We start from the raw sequence: 27,895 nt of genomic DNA on the forward strand, positions 1-27,895 counted from the left end.
GTTTCACCAAGTACCTGGTCTTTGCATCTGAATCTTGCAAAGGTATCGGAAGTATCTGCCATTCATCTCTAGTTGACGGGCAATATCGTCAAGATCTAATAGAGCACTGAACTTTCAGCAAGTCCTAGCTTTAATTCCCAGTTCTCCATTGTCTTTCTTGTATTCAATGTCCTTAAATCCTGTCATACCTCATTGTATTTCCTTTATTTTGCTGCTAACTTGGCTTTTGCTTTCATGGTGGCCACTACTGGTTTAGATTAAGTGTTTGTGAGACAGCCAAAGAGACAGAAAGCAGAGAACAGTGATGAACGGTTGTTTTTCAGACTGGAGGGAAGTATACAGAGGTGTTCCCTAGGGGTATTAGGACCATTGCTCTTTTTGATATTTATTAGTGACCTGGATTTGGGAATACAGGGCATAATTTCAAAGATTGCAGATGACACGAAACTCAGAAATGTAGTAAACAATGTGGAGGATAGTAACATAGACGGACTGGTGAAATGGGCAGACATGGCAGATGAAATTTAACGCAGAGAAATGCGAAGTGATTCATTTTGGTAGGAAGAATGAGGAGAGGTAATATAAACTAAATGATACAATTTTAAAGGAGGTGCAGGAACAGTGAGACCTGGGGGTGTACGTACACAAATCTTTGATGGTGGCAGGACAAGTTGAGAATGCTGTTAAAAATTACACGGGATCCTGGGCTTTATAAACAGAGGCATAGAGTACAAAAGCAAAGAAGTTATGCTGAACTTTTATAAAACACTGGTTAGGCCCCAGCTGAAGTACTGGGGGTAATTTTAACTCCCCAGGGCAGGTGGGGGGTTAAAAATAAAAAAACAGGAAACTCGACCCCCAACTAGCCCACTTCCGCTTTTAACGGAGGCAGGTCGGAGGATGGGCAACCAACCCCCTCTCATAAGAACATAAGAAATAGGAGCAGGAGTGGGCCATGCGGCCCCTCGAGCCTGCTCCGCCATTCAATAAGATCATGGCTGATCCCTCAGGGGGCGGGTCAGTTACTAAACTATTTTAAGGAGACCGCGTACCTCTATTTTAACTAATGTTTGATTTTTAACTTCTGTAGGCAACCCGGCAGATGAAAGTAGGTGAGAAGGGCTGGATCCTTGAGGTAAGTGTCTATATGCACTGCTAGTGGGCCAGGAGGAACAGGAGTGCTTCCCCCCGGCACACGGAGCTTACCTTTAAACACCCCGCGATCGGACCCCATGATCAACTGACCCCCCTCCCCCAACCACAATTGCGATCGGCTGAACCCCCCCCGACCCCAAACAATGTTCAATCCCTGCGATGTTCAATCCACACCCCCTCCCGGATTTCTGGGCTTCCCGTCCGCAAATCTCCCCTCCCCTCCCCCACCCCGGCTCTGAGTTATTATCAATTCTGGGCATTACACTTTAGAAAGGATGTCAAGTCCTTAGAGAGGGTGCAGATGAGATTTACTGGAATGGTACCAGGGCTGCAGGACTTTGGTTACATAGAGAGACTAGAGAAACTGGGGTTGATTTCCTTAGAGCAGAGAAGGTTAAGGGGAGATTTGATAGAGGTGTTCAAAATCATGAAGGGGTTTTGATGGAGTAAATAAGGTGAAACTGTTTCTGCGTAAAAAAATGTTTCCTCATGTTGCCTCTGGCTCTTTTGCCGATCACCTTAAATCTGTGTCCTCTGGTTACCAACCCTTCTCCCAATGGAAACAGTTTCTCCTTACTTACTCTGTCAAAACAGTTCATGATTTTGAACACCTCTATCAAATCTCCTCTTAACCTTCTCTGTTCTAAGGAGAACAAGTCCAGCTTCTCCAGTCTCTCCACCTAATTGAAACCCCTCAACCCTGGTACCATCCTAGTAAATCTCTTCTGCACCCTCTCTAAGGCCTTGACATCCTTCCTAAAGAGTGTTGCCCAGAATTGAACTCAATACTCCAGCTGAGGCCTAACCACTGATTTATTAAGGTTCAGCATAATTTCCTTGCTTTTACTCTATGCCTCTAGTTATAAAGCCCAGTCTTCTCAACTTGTCCTGCCACTTCAAAGATTTGTGTACATACACCCCCAGGTCTCTCTGTTCCTGCACCCCCTTCAAAATTGTACTATTTAGTTTATATTGCCTCTCCTCAATCTTCCTACCAAAATGAATCACTTCACACTTCCCAGCATTAAATTTCATCCACCAGGTGTCTGCCCATTTCACCAGTCTGCCTAAGTCCTCCTGAAGTCTATTACTATCCTCCTCACTGTTTACTACATTTCCGAGTTTTGTGTCATCTAGCTCTTTCAAAGAGGCATGACATACCAAATAGCCTCCCTCTGTGCTGTATCATTCTATGATTCTATAACTACCAAGGTATGATTCACAGTGGAAGATGTAGACAAGGGAATGGATTCTTCCGTAACAAGCGGAGTAGGAGGAGGAGAGGAAACATCTGCCTGCCCCTCCAATCCTGCTGTATCCCTGACCCATTTTCTTCACTCAAGGATCATTTGGTATGCAGGGTCGGCTCCTGGCAAGATTTCCAGCACCAAGCGGGAGCCCAGTGCTGCCAAAGAAAAACCCCTGAAGAAGCAGAAGAAGATTTTAAAGGGCAAAAGACCCATGAGAAAGAATTCAGCTATAGCTCTCTTCATAATGCAGCCAAGATCGAGACCTACAAAAGTAAGTCTTTGGGGCTGAATTTGAAGGGTTCTCAAAACTCCCACAGTTTTTTCATATCATCAACAAGGATATAACTTTTGGACTTTTATGACATGCCCGGGCTTGTTGGGTGCAGTGTGGATTGTTGCCTGAAAACCAGACAATGAGAGAAGACAGAATACGCATTCTTCCCTTTAAAACAATCAACCCAGAGAAAGACTTCATCTTACACGAAACTAAAGCCCATCAAAACCTTGCATAAATTCTCGCTACTAACTACTAAAGCAGGAAGGTAGCAATCAATGCAATTATGCAAACCCATCAATACTTCACATATACAATGGCTTTCAGTTCAAGACTAGTTACGGGGACAGGAAGCCAACAATCACCTGAAGAAGCCCACCATAATCGGACAAAGTATTAACCTTGATTTGGATTCAGATAAGAAATTCGAAAAAAAACAATTTAACTGGGCCACCAGTTACGAAGAAAAAAGGTTTTTGTTTTGGAGCAGGTTCTGGGCAGTTTTGTTTTTGGAACAGCAGTTTTGGAGCAGGTTTTAAGTTGGTTTTGGAACAGGTTTTAAACAGCAGTTTTGGAGCAGCAACAAGGCGCAACCGCAGCCCTCCACGAAGATCGCCCACCCACAACTGCGCCTTACCGCACCAACAGACTATATCCAACTGAAGAACCTTCGCAGATTCCACGGACCAGGACCACGTGGGGATGGCAGGGCCCAGAGGACACAAAGAGCGTACCCCAAAACTGCAACCGGCTTACCTGGCTGGATTTCGAACTGTCAAGGAACCCTGGTTGGTGAGCATGATCCCGAACCTCTCCTAGTTCAATTTAGTTAGGTTTTGGGGGTGGGACAAGGGTAAGGGGATTAGTCGGGTGATTTTCCCTCGTTATGCCGTGTGTTCCCCATTCTTAACTAAGTGTACTTTGTATGTCTGTATAATCTCAGTGTTATCCTAATGTTATAAGTTCATTTGTGACTTCAATAAACCCAGTTTTTTTTTCTTGCACCAAAACCAGTTGTCTGCTGCACTTTGTCACAACCCCCAAATAAGTCCAAGGTCTAGAACCCAGGGAGTGGGAGCGATTCGGACCGCTCAGAAGTCAGAGGTGAAGCTGACACACACCAACCACCCCCTACAAATTTGATGGAGGGGAGGCCACTACCAGATCCCTTCCCTCTGTCCTGACACTTGCAGCATTCCCGTCCTAGCCCAGGAACTACCGCCAAGCTTCTACTGGCAGTACCAGAAACAGGTGGCAGGAAAATCTGCCAGAAACCTGGACTCTCTCTCTCCACCAGTATTTGCATGTGGCAAGCAGGGAAGAGGCTGCCAGTGGTGATCCCGGGAGAGGGAAGTTAAGGACAGGATTTTGCCCCCTTTTATATTGCTATCCTCCCCAATTTCAGGTGGTATCCTGGAAGAAAACTCAACCCAAGATGTCAGGCAGTGTGCTTCTTTATGGGGACTGAACTTGGTCTGCCCTCTTTATCTTTATAGAGTCAGTATATATACAACCCTTTATTTACAGCAAGGAGACTATCAGAAATAACTGAAATCATGCATGTGAAGGGAACTGAATCCCAAATTAGTTCCAGGCTAAATAAATGGTATGTCTCTTTGAAAGATGTAAATAGATGAAATTTGGCTTGGAGATTTGATTAGCTGCTCATCCTGACCATATATTTTGCATGACAAATGTTGGAAAAGCTGGGACCGTAGAAAATAGAAATGTGTGACTAAGTCCCATTGTCCTCATTTAATTATGATTTTTGATACAAATGCCAGGTTTGCTATAATTCCAGCCTTTCTAATATTTGCCGTTGGCATCACAGCTTTTGCAAAAGAAACAGATCTTGAACTTTACACTAACCCATCTGGAATATTCACTGCTAAATTCTGTCTCGAATATCCTAAATTATGAAGAGCAGGTTGTTTTATGGATTACACTGAAAAAAATATTCCAGTAACTACTTGTCCATTTTTTTTTCTGTACAAAACTCCTCTATCATGCACAAAACTCCTCTATCGTGCTAATAACTTCCCAAGTATTTGGACTTAATTTTGTGCCATTATTTGCACTTTGGCATTGAAGTGATCTAGTAACGGTCTTGATGCTACCTGTGGCTCATTAATATATGTAATGGTGCAAATTCATTTTCAGCTTCTAATATATCGGGATGAAATTTCCAGCATTGGCAATTTATACCGATAATTACACTGGTCTCTGCGCCGATCCAGCCAACTGCAACTTACAATGAAGTTTCCTGGAAATCTCATTAGCACACGCTGCAATTTAGAAACTTGCGTGAAACCACAATCTTCGAAATGGTGAAAGTAACAACTGGCCTGGGGAACCTCAGCTCCAGTACAAAAGGGTGAAAACAAATGTCATTTCTCAGAGTGAGGTTCAGGTGTGGCAGGTAAGTGCAGCATGGTTTTCTTTCCTCAGTTTTTTCCAGTATCTCAGCAACATCTCCATTTTCACAAAGGTGACGTCCACAGAAGAGGGCCAGCAATTTCCTGGAGGGAGACGTACAGGCCCTTTTGGAAAGAACGACTTGCATTTATATAGTGCCTTGGGGATCAGGCAGGAAAGTGGAGTTGAGGTTGAAGATCAGCATTGATCTGATTGAATAGCATAGCAGGCTCTAAGGGGCCACATGACCTACTCCTGCTCCTATTTCTTATGGGATCTTTTCGGGCCACATGAGAGGTAGACATAGCCTCAGTTTAACATCGTATCTGAAAGATGGCACCATCTGACAGTGCAGCACTCCCTCAGTATTGCACTGAAATATCAGCCATAGAATATGTGTTCAAGTCTCTGGAGTGGGACTATGAACCCACAATCTTCTGACCCAGAGGCAAGAGTGCTACCACTGAGCCACAGCTCAAGCTGAGCAGAAACAGTTTGCTTGGGAACAGGAAGGCCAAGACACCCCATCAAGTTACCCAAGGTACGTGGAGGGAGGTGGCACTGGCCTCAGTGAGACCTCTGTGATCCACAGACCCCAGAGCAGTGTCGCAAGAAATTTATGGACCTGACCAGGGTTGGCAAGGCAAGACACTCACCATTCTCTCCCTTTCTTCAGCTGGGCAGACTAGAACATTTTGGCAAGTTTAAAATTTTCTGTGAGCAACAGCTGTCTAAAAGTTGTGAGCCTTTAAGGACCATCTCGTGCTGAGCTGCAGCTGCAGAGGCAGGTGACGGGTCTTTAAGGAGCAGTATGGGCAGTTGCTCACACAGAATGCAAACCATGGAGAGAATGTGTTAGCTGTGACTGTTTACTCAGGACACCCAGCACTGAGGAGAAGGCATGATCGAGCTCCTGGGCTGCAGTGGAGTCTTGCCCGTGACGCAAGCCTAGGTCAGCGGGGTCCAGTCACAGCAAGTTCCTACTCACCTAGAGTCGCTCCATGGCAGCACTAAGCGGACTGAAACAGTCATTCTTACCCACTTGTAAAATGTTTTTTCTGCCAAGAATCTTTAATCTATGCATTCAGAAGAAATAAAGCTTTTAGCTGTATTAGAAACATAGAAAACAGGAGCATGAGTAGGCCATTCGGCCCTTCGAGCCTGCACCGCCATTCAATATGATCATGGCTGATTCTCTATCTCAATATTCCCGCTCTCTCCCCATGCCCCTTGATGCCTTTTGTGTCTAGAAATCTATTTAGCTCCTTCTTGAATATATTCAGTGACTTGGCTTCCACAGCCTTCTGTGGTAGAGAATTCCACAGGTTCACCACCCTCTGAGTGAAGAAATTTCTCCTCATCTCAGTCCTAACTCTCCTACCCCATATCCTGAGACTGTTACCCCTCGTTCTGGACCCCCCCCCCCCACACACCCAGAGCGCTGACTGCTATCTTGGAATAATACACATCCATGGGGGAGAAACTCCTCCAGTTATACTTATCTCATGAATGATTTGAACATTAACGTGAAAGGATTAGTGGAGTTCACATTAATGCAGCCATTGTTCACTTTCAGCTCCTCCAAAACTCCTTTTTTTGACTTTGTCAAGAATAATAACAGAGAATCCATAAGCAAATGCTGTCAAGACTTGTCAAAGGCCAATTGAGGGGAAAATTCTGGAGTCTTGGCATTACAAATTTTGCGTCTTCCTAGATATTCTCTTGGGTTCAGCATTACTGGTCAGTCCTATAAGCGGACCCTGCTTATGGAATGGAGTATACGATTACTGCCCAAAATCTACATAAAACAATAATGTGATCTGGGGGCCATGACTGTAAGACCCCTCATGTCTGTATTGAATACTATGATCTTGCACATGTTGCAATATTCATGTCTCCTATCTTTTGGAAGTTGGACTGAGAAGCACTTCAGTGAGACAAAGCAAGATTGTAAACCAACAATCTGGCTTTTTTAACACAAAATAAATGAACAGAATGCAGTCCTCTAGTGAAATACATTGATTTCAAATCACTACTTGTAACGTGGAAAGTAATAAAATGCACCACTCTATCCCTGTAATGTGCTAAACTCACTTTGCAGGCCAGCAATCTCTGAACTAGGCGGCACTGAGCTTTCCTATTGTAGGTCATTCCTAATTGCACAGTCTCTCATAGTGTTCCTCTGGCTGGAGAGAAAGCAAGACCCTTCTGCCTCTCTTACTGTTCCAGATCCCAAACATGTAAGGGTATGGTAGCATAGTGGTTATGTTACTGGACTAGTAATCCAGAGTCATGAGTTCAAATCCTACTACAGCAACTGGGGAATTTAAATTCAATTAATTAAATAAAATCTGGAATTAAAATACTAATATCAGTAAAGGTGGCCATGAAACGACCAGATTGTTGTAAAAACCCATCTGGTTCACTAATGCCCTTTAATGGAAGGAAACCTGCTGTCCTTACCCGGTCTGGCCGATATGTAACTCCAGACCCACAGCAATGTGGTTGATTCTGAAATGGCCTAGCAAGCCACTCAGTTGTAAAATCTCGCTTAAAAAAAAAGGCACAATAAGAATAAAACCAGACGAACCACACAGCACCGGACACGACAAAGGCAAACCAAGCCCAGTCAACCCTGCAAAGTCCTCCTCACTAACATCTGGGGACTTGTGCCAAAATTGGGAGAGCTGTCCCACAGACTAGTCAAGCAACAGCCTGACATAGCCATACTCACAGAATCATACCTTTCAGCCAACGTCCCAGACTCTTACATCACCATCCCTGGGTATGTCCTAACCCACCAGAGGTGGCTGTACAGTGATATACAGACAGGAGGGAGTGGCCCTGGAAGCCCTCAACATTGACTATGGACATCAGGTCAAACATGGTCAAGGAAGCCTCCTGCTGATGAATCAGTCCTCCTACGATGTTGAACACCACTTGGAGGAAGCACTGAGGGTAGCAAGGGCACAGAATGTACTCTGGGTGGGGGATGTCAATGTCCATCACCAAGAGTGGCTCGGTAGCACCACTGCTGGCCGAGTCCGAAAGGACATAGACTGCTAGATTGGGTCTGCGGCCTCATCTGTCCATGACAGTATTGGTGGGAGTGACCACCGCACGTTCCTTGTGGAGACCAAGTCTCGTCTTCGCACGGAGGACACCATCCAACGTGTTGTGTGGCACTATCACTATGCTAAATGGGATAGATTCAGAACAGATTCTAGCAGCTCAAAAGTGGGCATCTGTGGGCCATCAGCAGGAGTAGAATTATATTCCAGCACAATCTGTAACCTCATGGCCTGGCATATTCCTCACATCTACCATTACCAACAAGCCAGGGGATCAACCCTGGTTCAAGGAGGAGTGTAGAAGAGCATGCCAGGAGCAACACCAGGCATACCTCAAAATGAGGTTGGCACCCTGGTGAAGCTACAATTCAGGACTACATGCATGCTAAACAGCGGAAGCAACATGCTATAGACAAAGCTAAGCGATTCCACAACCAACGGATCAGATCAAAGCTCTGCAGTCCTGCCACATCCAGTCGTGAATGGTGGTGGACAATTAAACAACTAACGGGAGGAGGAGGCTCTGTAAACATCCCCATCCTCAATGATGGCGGAGACCAGCACGTGAGTGCAAAAGACAAGGCTGAAGTGTTTGCAACCATCTCCAGCCAGAAGTGCCGAGTGGAAGATCTATCTCGGCCTCCTCCCGAAATCCCCACCATCACAGAAGCCAGTCTTCAGCCAATTCGATTCACTCCACGTGATATCAAGAAACGGCTGAGTGCACTGGATACAGCAAAGGCTATGGGCCCCGACAACATCCCAGCTGTAGTGCTGAAGACTTGTGCTCCAGAATTAGCTGCGCCTCAAGCCAAGCTGTTCCAGTACAGCTACAACACTGGCATCTACCAGACAATGTGGAAAATTGCCCAGGTATAGTCCAGTGCACAAAATGCAGGACAAATCTAATCCGGCCAATTACCGCCCCATCAGTCTACTCTCAATCATCAGCAAAGTGATGGAAGGTGTCATCGACAGTGCTATCAAGTGGCACTCACTCACCAATAACCTGCTCACCGATGCTCAGTTTGGGTTCCGCCAGGACCACTCGGCTCATTACAGCCTTGGTTCAAACATGGATAAAAGAGCTGAATTCCAGAGGTGAGGTGAGAGTGACTGCCCTTGACATCAAGGCAGCATTTGACCGAGTGTGGCACCAAGGAGCCCGAGTAAAATTGAAGTCAATGGGAATCAGGGGGAAAACTCTCCAGTGGCTGGAGTCATACCTAGCACAAAGGAAGATGGTAGTGGTTATTGGAGGCCAATCATCTCAGCCCCAGGACATTGCTGCAGGAGTTCCTCAGGGCAGTGTCCTAGGCCTAACCATCTTCAGCTGCTTCATCAATGACCTTCCCTCCATCATAAGGTCAGAAATGGGGCTGTTCGCTGATGATTGCACAGTGTTCAGTTCCATTCGCAACCCCTCAGATAATGAAGCAGTCCGAGCCCGCATGCAGCAAGACCTAGACAACATCCAGGCTTGGGCTCATAAGTGGCAAGTAACATTCGCGCCAGACAAGTGCCAGGCAATTACCATCTCCAACAAGAGAGAGTCTAACCACCTCCCCTTGACATTCAACGGCATTATCATCGCCGAATCCCCCACCATCAACATCCTGAGGGTCACCATTGACCAGAAACTTAACTGGACCAGCGATATAAATACTGTGGCTACAAGAGCAGGTCAGAGGCTGGGTATTCTGCAACGAGTGACTCACCTCCTGACTCCCCAAAGTCTTTCCACCATCTACAAGGCACAAGTCAGGAGTGTGATGGAATACTCTCCACTTGCCTGGATGAGTGCAGTTCCAACAACACTCAAGAAGCTCGACACCATCCAGGACAAAGCAGCCCGCTTGATTGGCACCCCATCCACCACCCTAAACATTCACTCCATTCACCACCGGCGCACAGTGGCTGCAGTGTGTACCATCCACAGGATGCACTGCAGCAACTCCCCAAGGTTTCTTCGACAGCACCTCCCAAACCCGCGCCCTTTACCACCTGGAAGGACAAGGGCAACAGGCACATGGGAACAACACCACCTGCACCTTCCCCTCCAAGTCACACACCATCCCGACTTGGAAATATATCGCCGTTCCTTCATCGTTGCTGGGTCAAAATCCGGGAACTCCCTTCCTAACAGCACTATGGGAGAACCTTCAACACATGGACTGCAGCGGTTCAAGACGGCGGCTCACCACCACATTCTCAAGGGCAATTAGGGATGGGCAATAAATGCCGGCCTTGCCATCGACGCCCACATCCCATGAACGAATAAAAAAACTTGAAGACTGTCTTTCCTGACACAGAGAGGGGAATCCTAAAGCTTAACCTCGATCTCTACCTATTTAGAGGATTGGCTTATCAAGCTGCCAATCAGAATCACCGCTTTGAATAAGGACCTCCCCTCCTTGGTGTGAGAGCCATAGCATCTACATTACCTGTTTAACTCGGACCCCTGCCATGTTCAATAAATGGAAGCTATTCTAACATCACAAGTGCAAGTATCTCTAAGATGTGATGGACATTATCTCAAACTAATCTAATATGCAAGAAACACAATTTTGAGATGGCTGGTATCCCAGCAATTTTGTCCAAAACAACTTCACAGATAGCTTGTGTGTTTCTGGGAGTTAACCAGTTGTAAACTGAATTTAATTTCATGGCAACATCACAATATAAATTAACCCAACAATCTGTTCTAGGCCAAATAGGTAAAATTCTCAAAATGACACTTGGACTTCCCATGGCAAAAGTGATTTTTCTTCAGTACGCACTCTGCACACACCATTGGCGTGAACCAGCACGAGGTCACATTCCTGGGGAGGGAATTACATGAGGGACCATCTCCCATCTGAGATATGTGATGTCACAGCACACAGAGGTGACCCCAGGTGACTGCTCTTGCTTACGCTTCATTTAAGGCAATCCTTTCCCCTAAAGTTTCAGTTTGCTTTTTTTCAGCTTTAAAAGAAAAGATTTGCATTTATATAGCATCTTTCACAACCTCAGGACATCCCAAAGTGCTTTATAGCTAATTGAGTGCTTTAAAAGTGTAGTCACTGTTGCAATGTAATGTTGCAATTAAGTGATATGTTGCATATGCTGTCACCTTTTAGATTACATATCTGCAGAAAAAACAGATATTTTGTCAGATTAGTGTAGTTATGTAGTTTACCAATTCCTTGAAAAAAATTGGTTGTTCTTCTTGACATTGTTAGGTGTATAATCAAAGGGGCAAAAGATAGTCTGGGCCCGCTTTCTATCATTCATGCCACCTGGAGGAAGGTGGCACTAGCTTTGAATGCCAACTCTCTTACCCCCGGGACTGCTGATTAGTGCTGCAAAAAGTTTAATGACCTCACCAGGGCAGGCAAGGTCACGCACAGGTCATTCTCCCTTTCCCTCCTTATCTACCTTAACCACCAGCACATTCTTCACCCTCTTAAAGCAACACTTTCACAACTAATCCTTCACAATGTAAGCTGGTAAGGGAGGCTGCAACTTAGCATCTTGCACTATGGCTACCCATCTTCCCTAACTACAATTATTTACTTGCACAACTCAACAGGCCAGTACCCCCACATCTCTCAATTCAGCCCACCCATGCCACATGGCACACACTCAACTACTAGCCTTCCCCTCATGTACTCAGGAAAAATTAGTGCACAATACCCACAAACGAGGCAAACCACCAAAGGGAGTATCCCTACCTTTAAACTCTTCATGCCTTACAAGGAAAAGGCCATCGTGCTCATGAGGGGCACTCAGCTCTTGCCAAGGCCAGTAGCATATTGCCAACACCAGGTTAGTGACTGAAAAGCTACACTGACGCCCTGCCATCCCTGTGAAGCACCACATAGATGCAAGCTTCTACTCCCTTTTCTGTCTCAATCCCAAGGGGGTGATGCTCATCCATTCTTAGCTTCTACCCTCCTCTTCTGAAGATCCATCACAGCAACGAGTGACAGAGGAGGAGGAGGAAGAACAGAGACTACGATGATGGAGAGGGAGATGATGGCGGACTGCAGCCCATCTGTGAACTTCTGCACAGACCTCTTGGCCCCCAGCTATCTCCAGCTCACCTCCTGCATCACTTGCTTTGTCAATCGCAGCTACTAGCTCAGATATTTTCCCCCGGGGGCAATGAGGTAATGTTAGTAAGGATGTGGCATTTGGCGATTCGCAGAGCACAAGGTCTAAGAAGTGGGTGAAGATGTGCCACCTTCCGTGCAGATGCAAAGGAGAAGGCCTTTGTTCTACATAATGTGTGCACAAAAATCTTAAGTTTTAAGGTTTTAAATAAATATTCTTGACTACTTGTCTTTCGCTGTATGCTAGCTATTCGGTGGTAACGACACACAGATCAGTAAAAGAATAAAGAACCTCAGATTACAATGGCAGTTTATAGAGCAACAAAGGTATTTTATTATTTTTGTGCATATCCTATTATACTTGTTTCATGTGATTGGGTAAGATATTGGGAAAAAGGGAAACCAAAGCTCTAATTATCATTTTGTGCATAATCAATTCAAGTACAGCAATACTTGCATGTTTTGTTTATTTTATTCTGTAAGAATTAAAGTGAGAAATGTTTACAAATATCAGAAGTCTTTTTTGTACAAGATAAAGACTGGCTTGCAGCAGAATCTGAGGAAATGGTTCCAGTCATTGAAACAAAACGCACAGCATTTATCTCCACCACAGAATGAATCCCTTTCCTGAGACACGTGATGAATCTTAGAGTGGCTAAAAGCAAGTTGCAATGAACATCAAGGAAATGTGCTCAATCATATTAGCTAGATCTACACCAGAAGATCAAACGTCCATTGAAAATGGAGACCTAAGAAGTATGATGGAATAAAGAAAGCAAGAAGATTGCATCACTCAAATTCGTCAATGGAAAAATGAACACTGACAGAGATACACAGATATAACACGAGGTAGAATACTATCAGGGTCTTGATTCACATGAAACTACTGTTTCTGAAGCAGCATTAAATGTAATCCACAGACTTCAGACAATCGAAGAGCTTGATATACAGCCATTTATAAATGAGCTTGAAAAGGAAATCATCTCCCTAGCATCAGGAAAGGCTTCAGGAAAAGATGGAATTCCAGCTGCGGTATTGAACCAAGGAGGACAGGTTGTGCTTAAATGTCTTGCTTGCCTACTGGAGGGAGGGAGGGGTACCACAAGACATGAAGGATGCTAACATCATTCTGTTGTACAAAAACAAAGGAGATCGTATTGATTGCAACAACTGCAGGGGAATTTCTCTCCTTAGTGTTGCTGTTGAGGCATTTGCACGGGTCAAGGTTGCAAGTACTTGCTGAACATGTTTATCCAGAGAGTTAGTGCGGCTTCTGTGCCATTGGATCAACTATTGACATGACCTTTGCACTAAGGCAAAAATGTCCGGAGTAGGGAAAGCCTCTTTACATGGAATATAGAGATCCTTCAAAGACTTTTGATCTGGTCAGCAGAAATTACCTTTTTCAGTTGCTGGAGAGAGTTGGTGTCTCTCCAGTCCTCCTTAGTCAGATTTGATCCTTCCATGATATTTTTTAAAAATCAAAGTGGTACATTAGATTGAGTACAGTATATTCAAAATATGTGCCTTTGCAAATTTACAATCCAGTACAATGAAAATCAGTCTGGCAGCTTTGAAATCAGTAGTGGTGTTAAACAGGATGTGTTTGGGCAACAACATTCTTTGGTATATTCGTCTCTCTGCTGCTTAGTTCTGCTTTCTCATCTAGTGCTGAAGGTGCATTACTCAATATAAGATCAGATGGAAAACTCTAATATTGTTCGTCGCACACAGTGAAGTGGAGCTTAAACAACGTTGCAAAAGGTTTTCGCTAGCTTGCGATGAATTTGGATGAACCATCACTCTAAAGAAGACAGTGATCATGGCAGAAGGTTGTGTTGACTGCACCAGAAGTTTCAATAGCTAACACCACGCTGGAAGTTGTACAAAAATTCAGTTACCTGGGATCAACTGTATCGGGTAATTTATCTCGAGATGTCGAACTGAATTCTTGCATTGAAAAGCAGCAACTCCCTTCCTCATATCCACCGACACATTGGCAGGCGGCCATGGAGAGTAAATATCAGACCACTATTTATTCAGCAAGGCTGTGAGAATAAATGGCGAATGAGTATTTTCATCTGTCATCTCATGCCTTCTCAATTCAGTTCCCGGCCCAATGTTACTTAGGCCAGCAGCCACTTCCCACCTAGAATAGGCGAGAAGTGGACTGGCAGTATGGTAATGAGGTCTGGGAGGTTAAAATTGCCGTGGCGCCGTGCTGTTGCTTGGCAGGTGGGAAATTAACTCGCCGGCGGGGTTTCCCACTGGAAACCTGCTGCGAGTTAAAATCCAGCCCCGGGTTTTTATGTGCAACAAACAAAAGGGTTGTAATTATACGGTTCAGTGAATGCAGGGATTCCTGGGTACAATGTGTCTCCCACAAATTCAGGTTGAAGGCCAATAGGCCACAGCAGTATTAGTAAAGGTTAGTCAGATTTCAGCTCCTGCTCTGCCTCATTAGCAGCTTAACAAGGGTCTCAGCAGCGTTATTGCAAGTGCATTCTGACTGGCTGGTTAATTGCTGGCGCATTCCAACAAATCCAATCTTGCAGGAATCTCGTGGTTCAAAATTGAGCATTCCTGCAATGTTATGTCAAGAAAAAGGGTAATGCAACTTTAATGAATTTAGTGCATAGAGAGGAATTTCATCCCCTGGTTATCCATTAAAGGAAATCCCAAGGGAGCAATCATGCATTGAAGTAGCGTTGATAACGTTTAGTGGAACACTAAATTTGGAATATCAGTGGGATATTTTTGCTCCTTCATTCTGATTGTTTCGCAGTTGATCTAACAGAGCCATATTGATTTTATATAACCAAATGAAACATTCAATACTGTTGGTATTATGCTAAATATATCAGTATGCTGATCACTAGGAGAGTAAACATCAAACTATTATATATTCAGCAAAGCTGTGTGAATAAATGGCGAATGAGTATTTTCATCTGACATCTCATGCCTTCTCGATTCAGTTCCCTGTCCATCCTATGTCCTGTACACAACAATGAAAACATTGAGAGAGTTTGTCAAATAATGCAGATAGACCAAAAAGACAGCTTGGATGAAGTGTTACTAGCAGAGGCTGAACATAAGGCCTGTAGGTCTGGGACAATCAGGCTTTCTTACAAGGAATAGAAAAACTCAGGCACCATAGTTTATTATGCTTTATAGATGATGCTTATTTCTTCAGTCAGAGAATAACTGTTTTGAAGAGATCAGAATTAATTATCCTCATACATGTGGTTTAGCAACTTTCTTAAAAGAGATCTAGCACTGCAGATTTACTCATTCATTTTATTGATATCATTTTGACACCACATCAACATGGCCACAGGAAGCACTCGATTGTGTTTATGCCTAGTGATTAACATATCTTCCATTAGAAGTGCAGTTAGCTCGAATTTCCAACCACTTTAGTATATTTCTCCTGTGAATAATAGGATTTTCATCTCTTCAACGGAGGATATTAAAAATGGAGCAAGATATAAGAAACTAAGGCTTTTTAAATTACAAATGTGGTCATAAATTTAACTCAAATTTTGAATTACTGTTTAAACTCAAAATTGCTGTAAAAAAACACGTGGGTCTCAAGACAGAAAAGGAAGGTTTATATTTCACACTTCCTTTGAATAGAACATTTGTTAAAGTTGCCTTCAGGGAATCATTACACAATTATCTAATGAAGAATCGAAATATCAACAAGGCAATATTGGCTGTGATGGAATCTTTGTTGATCTAATATGCTCCCAATCGGGCTGAATAATAGAATCCGGTGGAATTAAAACTAGCGATCAATTGAGTTTTAAATGCCAACACTATGATCTGTAAACTTTGTAACCGTAAATAATTCAAGAGGTACATCTCCCGATGTAAACTAATGGAATTTGATCCGATAAGTTACTGTGAATAGGGAAAGTGATTCAGACCAATCCACAATCAGATTAAAGCACAGGCTTTGGGTTTTAACCGACGTGAGGTGATAATTTTACAATGTAACAAGGCAGTGAAACAAATTTAAAACATTCATATTTTTATACATCCTGTTTATTTAATGTGCTTTTGCAGGATATAAATAATGACAAAATTACAAAATTTGTAACTGGAAGCCCAAGCATATGTACAATTATTAGTTGCAGCGAGGCCACTATTTTATCCCCATACATTTTCATTTTGGTACCATGTTTACAGTGTTTTTTTTAAACTGCCAAATTACTACATACATGTATCAACAGTGAATAGGCAAAATATGTACAAGGAAACCGCATTGTTCAAGTACTGTAATACCGTATTAAAAGATTAACACTGAATTGAACTAAAATTCAGTCCAACCATACAATATACATTTGATTATCAATTACAACCCAAGCTCTAATAGTCATCCCTTAATTTATATTTGGGTGACCTTTATCATTAAGCCCAGCTTAGTTTCTATATCATATAAAAATAATGTAACATTGAAACAACTTAAGACCATTATTACACAAGTTCAATAAGGATTCTAAAATAAACATTAAATTGATTCACAATAAGTTTTTTTTAAACAGATGGTGTCATATAACTGTTATCGTCACCATCCTTTATAATGCTGCCTGTGCACACCACAGTTAAACTCTGGCTCAACGTGGTTTCAATAGGCAATGCAGCATAGGCGTATTATATGCTGCTACATCTTTTATTTTTTTTTTGCAAACAAATGAGAAACATGATGATTCTCGTATTCAATAAACATTAATCGCTCCAGGTAGTAAATCAGTTGATTGTGGTTTCACAGGTTTAGTTCAAAAAACGTCGTGTGCTGCATTGTTTTGAAAGAAATCAGTCACAGATCTTAGTCTTTGCCTCAAGCGGAAGATGCTTCACACTGCCGAGCAAGTCACTATTCGTGAAATTTTGTGTTTTGTACTATAGAACAAAAATATATTCATTGTGCCATGTTTCATTTAAATTCGACAATCACATGTGCAGACAACATATTTTCTGAGATAGCTATTATTTCTCATCTGAATGGCAACCTCTTCTGCACCCAGCACTGTTACTTGGACTGCTAACATATCCGGTTCACGGTATGAATAGGCAGTGTGCCTCCATCTGTAGCACAATGCTGTTGGCTTATAGACATTAACACCTTCTGTAATCCACAAGGGACCTCACCCACACTGCGATCAGCTACATTGGAATGATGGATTTTTTTTTCCAGAGAAAATTATTTTTAGAAACTAAGAATTTAGTTCTTTTGAGCCCCTCAATTGCTGTTGGACAAGCTGTTTTAAAATTAGATCATTAATCTGAACACTGTTTAGAAATAAGACTGAAAACTGGCATCTATGTGCAAAACTCCTGATTTTTTTTTTCTACTTCAAAACATTCTTCATTCTTTCACATTTTAGGAGCAAGATGTCATAAAAATCACTACTGCTTACACAAAAAATAATAAATAACAATATTTTCATACCAGCTTTTGCAGTACCACATTACTAAAGAAAAAAAATGTACAAAATTATTTTCAGTGCAGATCAGTGCTTAAAACAAGGGCTAGAAACTCTGAAGAAATTGCTCTGAGTAAATGTGGATGTGTTGTGAAATTTCCAGTAAAACAACAGTGAAATTCACAACGCTTGCCTAAAGCAGTCAGCAAACCACTAAAACAATGCAGTCATTTCAAAACTGAAGCAGTTGTTGAAAGATATAAGCTTAGCCATTTTTAATATTATCCCAAGGCTGCAATACATAAATCACAGCTTTTTGTTAAAAAGTGTTAGTCCAAAAGGGATAAAAAAAAATGCTTAGACTTGTTATCAGCTTTTAGCAGCATTCAAGTTATCACATGGGCAGAAGAGATCTTCAGAGTTAGAGAGTCCACTGATTCCTTCTAAATCCGTGATGACCCGGAAAAGGTTGAAGAAAAATGTTACATCGAGACCAAGAGAAAAATCTTGAAACTGCATCAGCTTAGGTCCTTCTGATGGACTGGTTTTAAATAAGTCTAAAGACAGTTGTCGTGTGTCAGTGTCATTCCTGTTGCTACAGTGGAAGGAATGTCAATGAAAAAGAGCAGCTTCATGCAGTGATGACAGTAACTGTGTAAAGGTCACTCAGCGAGTGCAGTTTTCCTCTCCACTGGGTCAGAGGTCACCAGAGGAGACAAAATGTGCTGCTTGCAGTGATTGCTCAAAAGAGTGCGAAGGCACAGACAGAGGAGAATGAGACATAGCGTTTAGAATATTGTGGTCTCATACTTAGTGTTCATCGCCCTTTTTGATTCTTGCACAGGTTCCACAATCCAAGGTACATTAGTATGCGTCTTTTGTTCCAGAAGAGGTTGATCGATCTGTAGGCAAACAAAACAAACAGACTTCATTAGCAACTGGGGACTTCATTTATTCATGAATAAAATATGACAAATAAAAATTTATAAATGTACTAGAGTTTTACTGTCTCCACAAACTATCATGTTCAAATTCTCTTTGACATGAAGTAAGGATACATTACATTTCAATTCTACTGAAACAACCAGTAGTTGTGTTTTAATAACAACAAAGCATAGCAGCCCCATAACATGACTTCCTCAGCCATACGAATGTTAAACCTGGCTTCCGTACGTACTGAACATCTCAGGTATACCGGATGCCGGGAGGATGAGGGGAACATTCCACAAGTACAGCCTGCGCACACACACATCAAAATTCAGTCATCTGAAATAAGCTTATTAATTATTGATAATAATTAGCTTTGTGTCCACTAAAAACAATTAACATAAAGGTTAAAACTAAGGTATAATCCCATCCTTTTGGGAGAATATCTAATTGATTTTGGATTGAGGTGCTCCTTCACAGCAATTGAATTCAAAATAGATTTTTTATTGTACTGTGAATAAATATGAAAACTTTTACAGTAATACATTACAATTTGAGAGAGAAGCAGTTGATCAGCATTGTAAATATTACTGGTTATGTTTGCTAAAATGGCAATAACATGACTTTATAGAAATTATGTTTTATGACTATTTTAATGTATTAAATAAACTGCCAAGTCTCTTTCAACTTATGGTTGAAGTTTCACTAGCTAGGTAAATAAATTTACCACACTATAAAGGTTTGAAGTGACAGTTCAAATGAACGCATTGAAATGTCTGTACTGAATACTGAGCAACAAAATAATGCTAATGAAAGGCCCTCAATGGCCTTTATGTAATGTGGACTTTTCACAATTGGGAATCTGCGCTAATTAAGCAGATGACTTACTGTTTTTAAGTTTGAATCATAGAACAAACAGTAACCCTGGAATGTACCTTTAACATGTATAAAATAAAAAGTAAAACCTACTGGCCACGGAGCAGCATAGTGTGCAGCAGGTGCAACAATGCACTGTGCCATGGAGCGGTAGGTTGCAGGTTTGGATCTGCGACTTCCCATGTGGGGACATCCTGATCTCAGTTGGTCCATCAGGAAAGGCACTGAGTGGAGGCCAGGTGTTTCCGCACAGGGAAAAAAAGAGGCAGTTTCACCCTAGGCCACTTTCACACACCACCACCTACAGCCTCATTTCAGAGAGGCATCAGATTACTCTGGGAGTAGGTCAGGTGTCCGTCCACTTGGGTGAAGAGGAAAATACATTTTAATAAAGGGGGCAAAAAGAAATAAAAATAGAACTGGACATTTTTCCCCCACTGCTGCACGATGCTTGGAATTTTAGAAACGTGAATTGTTTTGTGTTCATTTTAAATTACACTATTTAGACGATTACAGCATAGGCCAGCTGCAAAAGACACGTACCTAGTGTTTTACAGAAACTGGTCTTTGATGAAATCATGTAAAAAAAGACCATTCGTTGTTGGTATCCGGCTTATTACCATTCTGCATCTCCTAGAGACGGTGCGATTAAAACTGTTAAAGGGGAAATCTCACCACAGCACAATTCATTGTTATTGTGCGTAAACAATACATCATTAAAAAACACTGATAAACTATAGTGCAACTTGTACGTTAAGGCATTTTATCTATAACCTAAGTAAAACAGAAATATATTGAAGCACCTTCCATGAAGTCTGTGTGGAACCGAAGTACAGTAATCATAGCAACCAACAAAACTCAAAAGTCGCTAAGTTGCTCCATTGTATTTCTTTCAACTATTTATTAACATATATATTACTATAAAACCTATCAGCTGACCCACAGTTTCATGGAGGTTTTTAAGATCTGAAAACCTGGAAGGTGCGACTTAGAGATTTTACTGCCAGGTAGGTTAAAAAAAAACAACCTTTTACACTGGTGTGACCACAGGATTCTGAAATAATACATCAAACAGATTCTTTAAATTTGAAATCTAATGTATATTTGATGTACTAGATATTCTGTTTATAAAGTAAGCCTATATGCCACAAAATCTGAGTTGTCCAGTTACTGGAAACATATACTCAAGCCATCATTTTATTTTTACCAGCAGAACAGCAAGTGGCAGATTTAACATGGTTAACACTAATGGCACTGGTTGTACATTTGCTATGCTAACTGCATGGAGTTGTTTATTATTATATAGGAAAGCATTTTTTAAAATCTCAAGTGGCTACAACTTGGGTCTGCTTGAAAAATGCCCAATTAAAATGCTAATTTTCATTATACTGTTAGTAAGCTTCCTGTCTGGCCCAATGACACGAATGCAATGTCTAGCCCGAATGCATTCAATTTTCAAAATGATAAAGAAAATATAAAGAAAATCATGCTTAAAGTGCTGCACATGGTCAGAAAGGTTACATGTCCAAATGGACTATATTTTAGAATCATTTTAAATGATGAAATTGACTGCCACCGTTTAAGCTCTAATCAATACAGCAGCTCAAAATTCCACAAGAATCCAAATTGGAATGGATATCCCTGATCCATTGTATCAGGAATGGGTATCCCTGATCCATACAGAAACCCTTTATCCGGCGGTATTTTCTAGTGTGTCAAACATCACAGTTTCCCCCCAAGTAGATGGTGCCTCATTACTGATAACTGATTTTAATGCCATCGGCTTCAGACCAACAGATTGTTCCTTTTAGTTTATATATAACATGAGAATGCTGGGCCTTCCAAGATGTCACAGAGGCAATATTGCAATAACAAGTAATAGTTCTACATGCTTTCACACTGCACTCTGTTCAGTAAATTAGCTTTTTTAAAAAAAATATATAGAATAGTTTGAAATGTTTGCAATGAAGTAAAGGTTTGTAGGTGTTAAGATTGAACAATGAATGCAGCACTGTCTAGGCTAAAATTCAAGGTGTACCCAATAGGGCTCCAGCAGTCCAGCTGCCTTTTCAGTTTTCCATTCTTAATTAAGATCTTTGAAAAACAGAATATTGAAGTTGTGGTGTCATTATGGAGATGTTGGAATAATGTTTCACTTATGAATAATTAAAAATGCATCAGAAAACCTATGAAGTATGGTCGCTTTCAATTCTGGCTCATATCTCATTATTATGTATTTATATATGAACTTAAAATACGCTCGTCTGGAGTAGTAGCAACAGAAGTGTACACACTATGCTGTGCTGGTACTCCATAAGGAATGATGGGCATCAGCAGCTGAACAAGTATAGTATTCCATTTTAATTCACAGAATGATTTTATCCTGATCATTTTTCAAATAAAATGCATTTGATTTATTTATTTCTGACATAATCTAGCTTCTGAGGGTCCACTTAAATTAACCAAGTACAGAGTGCTCACTGAAAAGTCAATTGCAAATTTGAGATTAAAATTAAAACTGACAATTTGTTCACTGGAAAGAAAGTGCAAGCAGCTTTTAAATGTGGGAATAGCTGGTCACATTGTTGATTGGCCTGTTCTTCTCCCTAAATCTGAGCCCATTAAAACCTTGCAATTCTTGGATGTTCTAACTGTGAGCTGTAAATAAGATTTATATGAAACCAATCACAAAGCATTTCTTGAAATGTGCTGTATTGAGACATCACACATGAATTTTAGCCTTGTACAGTTAATAACAGACGATACTGGAAGGGGGGAAACTCATAGGGACAGACAAGGCAATGCACACAAAGGAAAAATAAGACCTGAAACTTGTGCGGCAGAGAATGATGAAACTTGGAAGAAAGAGGAGGAGGAGGATGGGGAGGCCTGTGAGGGGTGTAAATATGATCTAAGGACCATCTGTTATTTGGATGTTTCACCTGAAAAAAAAAGTGTAAATAACAACAAAGCTGTACATATGCATCATTTTAAAAAGTGCAGAGGCATTTCCAAGTAAATAAGACACTTTCAAGAGCTGTTTTTTTAAAATAAGAAAATAATCCTACCCTTTTCCGGGGTTCATCATCTCCCCGTCCCATGACCTATCCCATTTTCTGGCCAACAGGGCACAGGTGACTTGTTCTGACCCGCTCCCAGTGTCAGTGTGGAATTGGCTGCTAGGAGGGAGGTGTATGAGAGTAGCCAATGATCACATGCCCGTTGATTTTTCACCTCCCCCCACCCCCCCTCCCATGTTGCATCAGAGCCTGATTTCTATTCCATGGCTCTCCGAGGCCTACTGAAGTTGGAAACATGCCACAAGTAAAAGCACAGGGCATACCTATGGCCCACCACATTGTCTTTAATGCATTGGCATTCTGAGCATATCATATTATTTAGTTTTAAGTCAAATCTTTTAACTATAGTGAAACCCACTTATGACGCCTCGAGTAAGATTTATTCAGATGCTACTTTTTTCTACTGAAGTGGAATTTTCACAGCATTACATTTTGCTTATATGGTACAAATTTAGGTCTAGAGGAAATAAAAATCCATATTTTTTAACTGAAGAAACTAAATTGATGCATACAGGTGCTTATTAGTTTAAAAGGTGCCAATTTTCCACAAGAAGCTGAACTTGAATTTATATTTGGTCCAAGACAAAAGCATTAACATTTTAATTGTTTTAAAAAAACGTTAGGTTTACTTTTGCCTACAAACATGTACTGCTCAAAAAACACCTTAACCTACTGTGCAAATGCTGGTTTCCTTTCAAGTAGCCTTTGTTGAGATTGGAGAAGCTGGGATTATTCTTTTTAGAGCAGTGAAGGTTAAAGGGATACCTAATAGAGGTATTCAAAATTATGAGAGGTTTTGGTAGAGGAGATAGGGAGAAACTGTTTACTCTGGCAAGTGGGTTGGTAACCAGAAGTCATAGATTTAAAATAATTGGCAAAAGAACTAGAGGGGAAATGAGGAGAAATTTCTTCACAGAGGGTTGTTAAGATCTGGAACACACTACCTGTGGTGTAATTGGACATGTACTCAAAGAGGACTAATCTGAAGGGTTATGGGGGAAAAACCTGAGGTGTGGGACTGAATTGGATAGCTCTTTCAAAGAGCCAGCACAGGCACAACGGGCTGAATGGCCTCCTTCTGTGCTGTAAGATTCTATGATTCTATGTCAGCGCTGCAAAGTTGTCCGTCACCGCCATAAGGTATCCCATCACTGCCGTAAAGATCCCTGTCAGCACCGTAAGGTATTTAAAAGCCAGACTGCAATTTACATTGACTTGCAACCGGACAATTTGATTTTCTTTGCATGCTTTTAGGGGTGAATAGTCTGTCTGGGATTCTCCATCTTGTTCACCTTGGCTTTGGCGGAAGAGCCAGGGAAACCCTGGAAAAATGGTGTAAACTGTAGCATCACGTTCAGTTATGGGGCAGATTAGTAATACAATTTTATGCTGTAACCATTGCAGAAATAGAAATATCTTCCCACCTGATAATCAGTTATCAGCTGCACTAAGCGTTCGGGGTCTTGGGTGGGGTAGAATGGGACATTAGATTACCTAGACCATGATTAAGCACAGCCATCAGACTGACTTCACCCAGCGGCACAACACCATTATTTTCTGTAATGAACCATAAAACTGCTAGATGCTAGAGGGTGACTGGGGAACCGCACCCCAGGCTAGAATCAACACCTTCAGGAGAGGAGGGAGAAGAAAACAACAAGGTGAAAAAGAATGATTATGGACTTGATATTAACCCCCCCCCCACCCCCCGACCCCCATGATGGGCGCAAGAGAGTGGGGGGTGAGGTGGCAGTTAAAAAGTGAAACGTGTGTAACCTGACCCCAGTACGTTGCGCACGCCAAATGGTGGCAGATATCGGGGCGTCTGAATGCTTATTAACATATTTAAATCAGGCTCCTACAGTGCAATTGGGAGCCTGAATTGAAATTTACTGCTGCACGGGTTTCCCGGAGGTCGGAAACTCAGCAGTGAAAGGGAGGCGGGAGCTGCCAGCTCCCCAAGGTAAGTGGCTCTTTCAGCCGACATGGGCCAGGAGGAGGAGTGCTCCCTCCAGGCCCCTCAGGAAGCTTTCAGCCTCCCCCAGCCCCGATCTCCACCCTCCCCCTCTCCAGCCGATAACAGACCTCCCCCTCCTCCCGATTGCCGACCGGAGCTTCCTCCCCCCTTTCCTGCTTGCCTCACCTCCGCCACACGCGATTGCCGACCTCCCTCACCCTCCGCTTGCCTGCACCCCCCCCCCCCCCCGATTGCCGACCTCCTCCCCCACCACCTGATTGCCGACCTCTCTTCCCCCACCCCCGATTGCCGGGGACCGTACTCTCCCGCCTGCCAGCCAGGCTGTGCATTTGGCTGGCTGCCAGGCAGGAGGCGGAACTACACAATGCAAATGATGCCACACCATTAAGATCGGCAGGACCTCCGTGTCCCTGGCCTTGTCAGGTTCTTTGGACGTTTTCGGCCTCACTCGCACCCTCCCTGCAAATATCGGGGCCTATGTCTCCAGATGCTTTGGGAATAAGCGTACTATAAATATATGTGAATAAATTGCACACAATGTGCACGGCAGCACATTGTCTCCTAATAGAGCACTGATTTTGCATTGCAGTGCTCTGAATTACGACACTGATGCTATGCTATTACCAATGATAACAGCAAATAGAAATTATGCTCAGTGTCTCCTATTCACATTTCCAAATTCATATTTCAGGTTCACCAGCTGTCCAGGGCTTCTGCTACCTATCAGTAATGTGCACACTGGCAGAATAATAGCACCCCGCTCCTGCTAATATGTCTTCTCTTGCTCCACTAGCCTGTCAAGGAGAGGCAGAGAAACAATTTCTTGGCATCCCTTCCTGGAATACTGAAAGGCACATCCTAGCAACTTCCCAGAGGGTCAAGGTTGACAGCCCAATACCTATCCTGCCTTCCCCACTGACTGGGATATTGCAAATGTTAAGTGCTGATTGGGAGAGAACAGGGTTAAAATTAAAACAAAAAAAAGTAAATCTCAATACAATTCCAAATGTTTTTATTTCACACCTTTCTCCAACATATCCCATTCTGCAACTCAACATACATTATTCTACAGTGTTTGCCAAAACTGAAAATCCCTGCTGAGTTAAGAGATTTTTTCAGATTCCTTTTTTAAAAAAAAATAGCAGACATAACAGCTTTGAAGTTCACCAGGGAAATGCAAACTCAGATTAGCTTCTACACACCTGGAAACCAACATGGCAGCTTTTGCTTTCGAGAACCCCAAGAGGCACATGTACCTCCTCACCCAGCCTAGAACAATGTTCCAAGATCAGTGAACAAGGTACAGATGGATTTCTAGTGGAATCCATCCCAATAGAAGAGAAATTCATTCTACTCTTCACTGTTACTAATCTTTGCCCATTGTACAAAAACCTTTCAGAATGGTTCACAGTCATCAGTTGAATGCGTAATCCTCGGCTGGTAATGTTAGTGGGGCTGTTCAATTTATGATGAGCATTTAGGACATTTTTAACCACCTTTAACATCAGTTACTCACAGGCGGAGTGGTTTACTGAGGCTTTTTAATCAGTGCTAATAAAATATGCTGCTATTTTCAATGGGATAATGCTAAGCTGTCATACTGAGAATTTATGGGAAAGCAGCAACTCTCTGCCTGCAGCATGCGAGCGCTATTAATAGCCAGCAGAGCTGTGAACGAGGCCAGAACAGACAATTCACAAGCAAAATCCAAAAACCATCCTCTCATTAATCATCCATTTCCGGAGCTGCCTGAATATGACGATTGAGCAAGTGATTCAGAAAGGATACATGAACCCATGACTATTAAAAGAAATTATTGCTCGCACAGCAGTGAGAGAAAGCAAAGAGGGTGGGACACGATACAAAGAGATGGAGCAGACAACGACAGAGATACTGACATTAAAAATACAACTGCTGTATTGAGAAATATCGTTGTAAAATGTTTCTATTAGATGATGTCAGTGCATATAGTAGCAGATTTCAAAAATTTTATAATAATTCAGTATCCATTCAGCTAATCTTAAATGCATTTATTCTTCAAATTCAGGGCCATCAAAAATATGTTTGGTGCAGATTTCTGTCAGAAAATACAGATTTTTTTCATATTTCTAAGTATTTAAGAGGTTTTTTTTCAAATCCTATGTGTATCAGAAATTTTGTGGCCAGCATACTAAACTGCAGTTTTTTTCCTTGCTACTGCAGGTCTGGACATTCACAACTTAGACCGTTTTAACCAGGTATTTGGTGCGATTTTAGTTCATTTAATTTTTTTTTGTACAATTAGTTACATTAGTCCACCCTATATGGTGTGAGGTATTCACCAGTCCTTCCACTGAACTGTGGGGTGGTTAAGACATTGTTGCCAAAGTTGATTGCCTGTCACCAGCTGGCTGGGAGCAACTGAATGGATCAGTGGCTGGAGAGGGGCGGCGAGTTTTTGATGAACATGGGCAATAAGAGAGAGACTCGGACTGTGTGTAAAGAGACCAAACTGTTGCCATCCATCAGAGTTTGAGAGGCCATGCTAAGGTTCGTCACACTTTGCTCCTGTGACCCTGTCACAGTGTGAGAGATAAAAGAACTTGAGGCCCTGTTGTTATGATGGGCAGGGGGGAGGGGGAGGAAAGTGGAAGGTTGTGGAAATTATTAATAAATTTATTTACTCCCCCCTCTATTTTTCTTATTTTAACTAGGATGTGGGCAGAGGGAAAATTCCGGATCCTTTCTGATTAATGTTTCAAAATTGAAGTGAACAGGAAACCAAAAGTAACAAACTCAAAAAAAAAATCTGAATTAACGCCCTCACATCTTACGCAAGAGGCCGCTGCAGTAGCTCTGACACTTAATCACTGTGAGTCATATCTTGCTTGAAGTAAAACTACATGCAATTTATGGACTCCCCCACCCCCCCAGCATCTCTGTAGCTGAAGAACTCCTGCAGATTTTGGGACAAAACCCGAAATTTGTGATAGCATCTGCATCTTTGGTCACAAGGATTTTTCTAACCAGTTATTAAATATACGATTAGTTTTTGATGTTCATTTCAAGCACTGTCTTCGGTTAGCTGAAATCATCCAATATGTAAAATATTTTGAGAACCAGAAGACGGATTGCATTCAAGCAGAAATATGTTTGAGCTGGTGTATTTTTTCATGCTGCACATTTTTAAGAATGATCTATTCTATATACACTGCGTGGTTGTTCCGTTCAGTCATGTTTTAATTGTGTCCTGGTTACCATTCCTGGGCTAAGAGGATGGGCCAGTAGTCTGCTGCCAGGCTTCTGTCACTTTCAACCTTACAACTGGGCACCAGGAGGTAAGGAGAGCGTCTCCGCTTAATCA

General features: G+C 42.1%; 1 protein-coding gene across 12 annotated transcripts in view; it reads right to left on the minus strand.

The window, feature by feature from the left end:
• Window positions 1-16,291: 16,291 nt before the first annotated feature.
• anks1b (ankyrin repeat and sterile alpha motif domain containing 1B) overlaps window positions 16,292-27,895 on the minus strand; it is a 738,433-nt gene continuing 726,829 nt past the window's right edge. For 8 of the 12 annotated variants that reach the window (XM_068004841.1, XM_068004843.1, XM_068004848.1 and 5 more), the window contains 2 exons: window positions 18,502-18,593; window positions 16,292-17,167 (listed from right to left, as the gene is read on the minus strand). In XM_068004841.1, the coding sequence (XP_067860942.1) occupies window positions 17,122-17,167; window positions 18,502-18,593 (138 nt within the window). In that variant the 3' untranslated portion in view covers window positions 16,292-17,121. Of the gene's footprint in view, window positions 18,594-20,037; window positions 20,128-27,895 lie in introns of all 12 variants that reach the window. The other 4 variants (XM_068004852.1, XM_068004851.1, XM_068004845.1 and 1 more) reach the window with 3 other exon arrangements.

Source organism: Heptranchias perlo, chromosome 24 (genome assembly GCF_035084215.1).
Source record: "Heptranchias perlo isolate sHepPer1 chromosome 24, sHepPer1.hap1, whole genome shotgun sequence".
NCBI lineage: Eukaryota > Metazoa > Chordata > Chondrichthyes > Hexanchiformes > Hexanchidae > Heptranchias > Heptranchias perlo.